Genomic DNA, 7,657 nt, shown 5'->3' with positions numbered 1-7,657 from the left:
GCATTGTATTTGAAGGTAAATACCACCAGCTCTTCAATCAGCATTCATTCAGTGTCTCTTGTTTATCTCGTCTCTTTGCTCTGTGCAGGGCCTTTTGGGCCTTGTCTTGACCCTCCATCGCCATAGCAACATCTCCCAGGAAGTTTTTCTCAGAGCCGGCAATAGAACGGCAAACAAAAGAGGTGATGTCTTCTGGGAAGAAGGATTGTCGGTCTGCTCTTATTGTGTGAGTCAGAGATTAGGATGGGAGGGTGTGGAGCTCACACATATTGGAAATCAAGAGCTCATGGGAGAAGTGTGTGCACATGAAGCGTGTAAGCCTTCAGGAGAACATTTCTAGTATCCATATTTGTCAAAAAAGTCCCCCTAATGGGCCTGTAATCACATATGATTTAGAATCAAATATAAATGTGTTGCACACTCCAGCTAAACCTGCAACTTCGTGTACTGTAACCATTCAAGGTGCTCATGTCTCTCCAGGTGACATAAAAACCTTGTTGAATCACATAAATCCACAGCTTGCTTTGTCATTTTAGATTTATCTCGTGCATTTTTGTATATGTGCCTGTTTTTATGCATATTTCATCTGTTCCAAGTGAGGTTTTAATTAGAGTTTATTTTCCCTGCTGGAGAATTATTAAGCAGAAGTTGTTTTAATGTACTGTCTGTCATCCACCGTATTTTCTCTGAATGTAGGCGTTACTAAGGACCATATAACTAAACCTGACATAATAATACATAATACGTATATATGTGTGAAGTAGTGGTAATACTTTAGATCATTTTTAAGAGTTTAGGGACAACATAAAATGTGCATTCTCTATTATAATATATAAGTCATATTGAACTCAGTTTTAATACTTCTCTCTAACGCTCCGCAGGTGATAGCCATGTTTCATGAAATACAGGCCATCCTACATCCCATATATCAATGTTGTAGTCACAAGGCTAGAGTGGAATAATATTTACACAAAATATCATCATGATAATCATAATCACACAACCAGGTTATGAGCCTTTTTGCTAAAATGCTCTCTGAACATGGAAATATTTGCTGTTTTTTTTTAAATTATACCACACAATTTGATTTATTTACAGTTTAGAAATTGAACATTATACACAGCACTCTGCAGGCTTGTTATTTGGCAGTGCGCTGAACTGTGAATATGAATGAATGTTATATGTTAGCTTTCAAACATTTTGCAGCACTCAGTCAGGCTCAGGTCTCAGTTTTTGGGTGCTAATGAATGTTGTGTCGCTCCATATTTTATAAATATAATATTTTGTACTCAGCTCATAAACCCCACCAAAACATCCACAACACACTTTTGTAGATACATATATCTTTCAATGGTCGTTAAACAAAGCTGATATATATGAGGGTGTGTGTCATTGCATTTTTACAAGTATTACACGTCACAGGTCATCTCACAGCTACACAGCATGTACCGTCGTCTGGCATTTACATTTAATAATTGAGGCTCTGACCTTTGGCTACTGGCTCTTACATTTGGCTGCCTAGAAAGAAAATACACTAGACATCTTACTGGGCGTTTCATGTGCACCAATATATCAACATTTGTTTGAACAGAGAAGATAACTCAGAGGCAGTGGCTTTTCTGTCTTTGCTGCCCTTTAGTTTGAAGTCAAATGCCTCTCCAAATCCCCCCCCCCCCCCCCGTGTGTTTGTTTTCTCTGGTAGTGCATTGGTAACTGCATTATATTATTCCATGTATCATTCTGTTTGTGGACATATATATGATAAACACACTGATTGTTTAACTCAATACACAAAGGAATAGTTCTTTCAATATTTTACTATACAGCTCCCCAGTTTGTCAGTGTGTAGTCAATATCTCTGACTTATCTCTTTTTCCTCTTTCTCTCTCCATTATCCTCACATCCATGTTAATGTAGTTAAGTCAAGGTTGTGGAGGAAATATATATAGCGCTGTTATGCTTTTTTCTCTCCATAGGTCAGTGCATTTTATTCCTAACAGAGCACCAATTATTAGCCATCGCTGTGAGAGATGAGGGTGTGCCTGCATGCAGCATCATGGTTATTAAGAAGCCAGGACGGCTTCATAAACAAGTCGTGTACTAATAGAACTCAATATGCCATGTTTTTGTTCCAGTGCAGGTTTGTTTTTGTTATGACGGAAAAAGGGTTGTTGAGTTGATTAGTAGTTTAGTATTCTGCAAGCCGCTGGGATGAGATCGGACCAAACTTTTAAAACTTTTGACCACTGTCCAGTGTCCACATTGTCATCCGCAACATTGTGTAATCTCTAGGTCTTTGTCTCTCTATTTTAATTTCTCATGTTTTCTCTCTTTTTGTAAAAAAAAAACATTGTCTTGTGCTATATTTCTTATTCTTTGTGTAAGAGTTTGACATTTTGGCAACTATAATTATTCGCTTTCTTGCTGAGACAAGAAGATTGATGGGTCAGTGACAAATAAGGGTTGGCAAGATGAGCAATTCAAAAATATCGTACAAATTTGTCTTAAAAGCAGCATCAGGTTTGTTCAAATGTACATTTAGTATTTTTGTTACTTTTATGTCATTTGAAATGACATTTGCTTCATTTTTTTTAACCAAAAGTAAGATTGAATGCTCCTGAAAATGTCAAATGGTGTAACCACAAAATAATTATAAATATAAAATATTTTATCCACCTACAGTGTATTTAAGTTTACTTATAAAAATAATTACTTAATAAAAAAAAATGAAATGGTTCCTGATTGACATGATTCCCCAGATTAAATGTAATATTTAGAACAATTGTTTTCCATTACCTTTATTTAATATAAAAGGTTACAATGTAAGATCATGCCAAACTAGTTGATATGATGTTTTATTGAGAATTCAGCATTTTTAAGCAAGTTGAATTATTTGGTACAAAGTTTTTATGGTTACACCACTTAGACATTGTTGCCATAATCCTCTAATATATTCTCTCAAAATGGATTAAAAGCAGAAACTTGATGCTGGGTCCACAAAAAAAGGATGTGTGCAAGTTATTCATATGTTTATTTTCAAATTTAAACCCCCTTTAACTTTGACTTAACCACATGGACACACACAAAAACAACACGTCATTGACCCTGATACTACTGTCATTTGCATGGACCTGCAGCCAGGAGGCGATTAGCTTAGCTTAGCATAAACAGAAATCTAAAAATGGCAATAGTGTCCTTCTACATCTAGTCTTAATGACAAAAGCAATGTGTTTTTCATAACATTTTCCTTGTATACGAAATATGCTAAATAACCTTCCTTTGCTTGCAGGGGTGTTGATCTATCGCTGATGGGATCTTACAGACTTCTGTTGCCTCATGGTCTTTAATGCCTCCATGGAGATCATCCAGGCCTCCCAGGTTTCCTTTCTGCCCCAGGAAGCCTCTACGGCTACCTGGAGCAACAACTCTGTCCCCGCCCTCCCCAACTTCCTGCTTCTCTCCACTTCCTCTGAATCTCTTCTCAGCTTCACACAGGCCGACAACTCTTTCCTTTTTAACAGTACCTGTCAGAACTGCAGCAAACCTGACCGTGGATCTCTCCCTGGTTTGGCGGCAATCTTCATCCCTCTTATCTACGGACTAGTGTGTGTTGTTGGTCTGCTGGGCAACACTCTGGTCATCCACGTTATTGTAAACCACACCAAGAATGAGTCCGTCACCAACATCTACATCCTCAATTTAGCCATTGCAGATGAGCTGTTTATGCTCAGCCTGCCCTTCCTGGCGGTGCAGAACGCCCTGCTCTCCTGGCCCTTCGGCTCTCTAATGTGCCGTGTGGTCATGACAGTAGACGCCATCAACCAGTTCACCAGCATTTTCTGCCTGACTGTGATGTCCGTAGACCGCTACCTGGCCGTGGTGCACCCCATCCGTTCGTCCTGGTGGCGGCGCCCCCGACTGGCCAAGGCCATCAGCGCTACAGTTTGGGCCGGGTCGTTTGTGGTGGTGCTGCCGGTGGTGGTGTTTGCAGATGTACTGAAAGAATATGGGGACTGCAGCATAGTGTGGCCTGAGCCAGCAGCGGTGTGGAAGACGTCTTTCATCGTCTACACATGCACTGTGGGATTCTTCTGCCCCCTGCTGGTCATCTGCTTGTGCTACCTGCTGATCGTCATCAAGGTACAGCATTTACAGTAATACAGATACGGTTAGATTTAGATTGTTTTTCATTATTGTTGCTAAGTTTGCAAAAAATGTTTCACACTAATATCCTTTATGATATGACTGTTCTCTGATCAATCAATCAATCTATCAAACTTTATTTGTATAGCACTTTTCATACATCGCGATATAACACAAAGTGCTTTACATATTCAGAACAAACAAAAAACAAACAAAAAGAAATCATTAAACAGCTAAATATAGAAAATAAAAAGCAGATTAATAAATAAATAAAATTCAGTTGAAAGCCAAATTAAAAAGATGGGTTTTAAGTTTGTTTTATGTCACTAATGATGTTGGAGGGCATTTGTACAGATGAAATAGTTGCACACAACATAATGGAATAGCACACTGAGCCAGAATGGATATCATATGGATCTGTTAATGTTGTAAAAATTAAAAGAGAAATTATCCTCAACAATAATATTATTATTTTAGGTTAAACCCATTTCATTACCTTCAGAAATACACTCTATTTAGTAGGATAAAGGTGATGCTATTGACAATAATGTGTCAAATGTTTGTACTCCTTTAACGAAGCAGTTCAATTCAAATCACAAAAGCATATTTTCCCTTATCAGTAGAGGTAACTAGCTCAGGTTACATGAGTTTTTGAGACATTAACACCTGACTTCTCTGCTCTGTTGCCACCAAATGTGATGGAAGTTATACAAACACTACTCATATTGTTGAAATATTACTAAAACTCAACAGTACTACTAGGAGTAAATGAGAAAATGTGTTTTATTAGTTGAGTGAACTGGTGTGTGAAACAGCTCTTTATCTTTTCTTTCAAAGGTACGCAGTGTTGGAAAACGGGCGCAGGCCACATCCTCTCGGCGCAGGAAGTCGGAGCGTAAAATCACCAGGATGGTGGTTGTGGTGGTGGTGGTGTTTGTCCTGTGCTGGCTCCCGTTCTACGCCCTCAACATCGCCAATCTCCTGATGGTCCTGCCGGGAGACTTCAGGGGGCTTTATTTTTTTGTAGTGGTGCTGTCATACGCAAACAGCTGTGCCAACCCCATTTTGTACGGATTCCTGTCCGACAATTTCAAGAGAGGCTTCAGGAAGGCCTTGTGCCGCACCTCACGCAGGGTGAAGAACAATGACAAGGTCTGCACTGAGGTGCAGCGACCCACAGAGGAGTGGGGCGGCATTGTGCTCCAAACGCAAAGAATTGAAGGAGCCACCAACATGCATAGTAAAGACTGTGGTGAAAAAGAAGAAGAGGAGGAAATCAACAGAGCAGACGGAAGCATACAGATGAGTGACTTACTCAGAATTTCACAAAATGGAAACAACAGAGGCGTGACGGAGGACAGCAGGACGCAGGCTGTGCTGAGGGCTAAACGTGAGCCGGAGAGCTCAGGACAGAGCACCAAACACGGAGAACAGGTCCAGAAAGGTCCAGGCTTTGATCCGGCTGAGGGAGTGTCCTCTTTGGCCAGTAGAAGTGGAAACAGCAAGTCACAACCCGAGGCACACATGGATGAAAACTCAGTGCTTGAAATTAGCTATTTGTAACTTGTGTTTTCATCTTTTGTGCCATTTGATGTATCTTCTGACAGTTATTGTAATCATCAGATGAGGATATTGAGAACAGATACAGATCACAGAGTACAGGTTCAGTGTTGAATCATTTGGACTGACTCTGTTTTTAAAATGTGAAAATCATGAAGGAGTTTTTGCAGTATTTAATAGCGAATAGCCAATATCAGTACAAATGTTTTTTCTATAAATGTAAAAATAATGTAACTAATATATATACACTAAATATTATATAAACACTATATATTAACAATATGCCTTGGAGAATGGGTGCAAGTAATATAAAGCTCCATCTTAAATAGTCATTAATAATGAAGTGTAATTATTGTAGTTAATGGTCAAAAATATGCAGACACGCTGGTTTAAACCATTTTAATTGATAAGAGCTTCAGTCACTTTAACTTAGTGATGTCTTGTGCAAAAGACCATCTTTTTTAAATATGTATTTATTAGTTATGTTGTAGCTCTTTATTTTTTTCACATCTTGTCCTGAAATGGCTAATGCACTGTATGAGTCACATCTCAGTGGGCAATTACACAACTAATGAATGAATGAAAAAAAAAGTCAATTATGTGCAGATTTTATTTTTTTACTTTAACTTTTAAAAACAACTATCAAAAGTAAATTGAATTTTTTTCATGAAGACATCTCAGTGTGATATTTAGTGTTTTTTGTGAAGCTTCTGTGTAACAGCATCCGTACTTTATGTGCCTGAGTGTACGTACATACAACACGTTGAGCTGAACGTGGATATCTGATAATGAATCGGCTTTAACTTAGTCGCTGGAATTCCTCAAAGCAACTAAGTCGTTTATTTTCATCGTTAAAGGGTAAATAATGACATTAGCTCACTACCTGAGATGTGTAATAACACATAAGAAAATAGCCATTAATATACAAGAGTATGTCCAGAAGAGCCAATATAACAATACATCTTATAGTCATACTTAGATGTTTGTTTTCGTATTTCCTCTTTTTCTTCAATTTTTCTATCAAATGTAAAACACGATAGTCTGAAAACTGCACACTGTGTGTAGGCAGCTGCTGGCTCTGTGTATATTTTAATTGTTAAATCCTCTCGAGTATTAATTATAAACATTTAGATAGAGGTCAGGATGAGTGACATTTCAACAACTCTGAGTCACAAGAAAAACATATTTAGAGTTGTGCTTTTAATTAATACACGATAATTTATTCTTTGGCTTTTACACAACAAGTTTTTTAACAATCAGGATGATAAAAAACTACAATATATATATTCCTGAAGCATGGAAAAATAAATGTTATGTTTTGTTAAAGGCAAAAAATCCCCATTATGTCAATTTAAGTAAAAACGTTTCTTAAAGCGTCCCGTTTTTCCTCATAACTGCTCACTATGTTGAACTGTATATAGAGTTAATGTGAAGTAAATGGATGGTAACAGTAATGATGGTTGTATTATTTTGTTTTGTAGTGCATTGTGAATTCTGTATTTCATGTCTTATCTAAGGTCTAACAGTCAGCATGTTGAGTAAGGGCGTGGCTTAAAACATCTGTGCATTTAATATTTCATGCCGAAGTCTTCTCAGTTGTCTTATGTCTTCTTTAAGGCTCGTAGATTGAAGGGAAATACTTCTTAGTTTGTTGCCTTTGATCACAAGTTTCCATGTAGTTTGTAGCTTTTTTAAGTTTTTTTTAGGAAATTCACATAATTTGAAACATCTGTTTAATGTCTTGGCTTTAGTGAAGTGCTAAAGCCATGTGTAACGTGTCGAGAACGGGCTTAATACATAACCCTAACCCGTTTATACTGCTGTACATAGTATGCACATGTATGTATGTATGTATGTTATATGTATACAATGTGTGCAACTGACCTCTTAAATGTATGTTGTTCACCAAGAATGACTTAAAACAAATGAAAAATAATCCACTTTATTGCAAAAA

General features: G+C 37.6%; 1 protein-coding gene across 1 annotated transcript; it reads left to right on the top strand.

Moving 5' to 3' along the window:
* Window positions 1-3,210: 3,210 nt before the first annotated feature.
* LOC133991508 (somatostatin receptor type 5-like) lies at window positions 3,211-5,706 on the top strand. The gene is made up of 2 exons (XM_062429957.1): window positions 3,211-4,140; window positions 4,981-5,706. The coding sequence occupies exons 1-2, from the start codon at window positions 3,337-3,339 to the stop codon at window positions 5,704-5,706; spliced, it is 1,530 nt and encodes a 509-aa protein (XP_062285941.1). The 5' UTR covers window positions 3,211-3,336.
* The last annotated feature ends 1,951 nt before the right edge of the window (window positions 5,707-7,657 follow it).

The sequence above is a fragment of the Scomber scombrus genome, chromosome 2 (genome assembly GCF_963691925.1).
Source record: "Scomber scombrus chromosome 2, fScoSco1.1, whole genome shotgun sequence".
Taxonomy (NCBI): Eukaryota; Metazoa; Chordata; class Actinopteri; order Scombriformes; family Scombridae; genus Scomber; species Scomber scombrus.
This window is presented reverse-complemented; position numbering and strand designations above follow the sequence as displayed.

Coding starts and splice junctions, on each gene's coding strand:
- LOC133991508 (XM_062429957.1), top strand. CDS start 3,337: ATGGTCTTTAATGCCTCCATGGAGATCATCCAGGCCTCCCAGGTTTCC. Junction 4,141..4,980: donor ACCTGCTGATCGTCATCAAG/GTACAGCATTTA, acceptor TTTCTTTCAAAG/GTACGCAGTGTTGGAAAACG.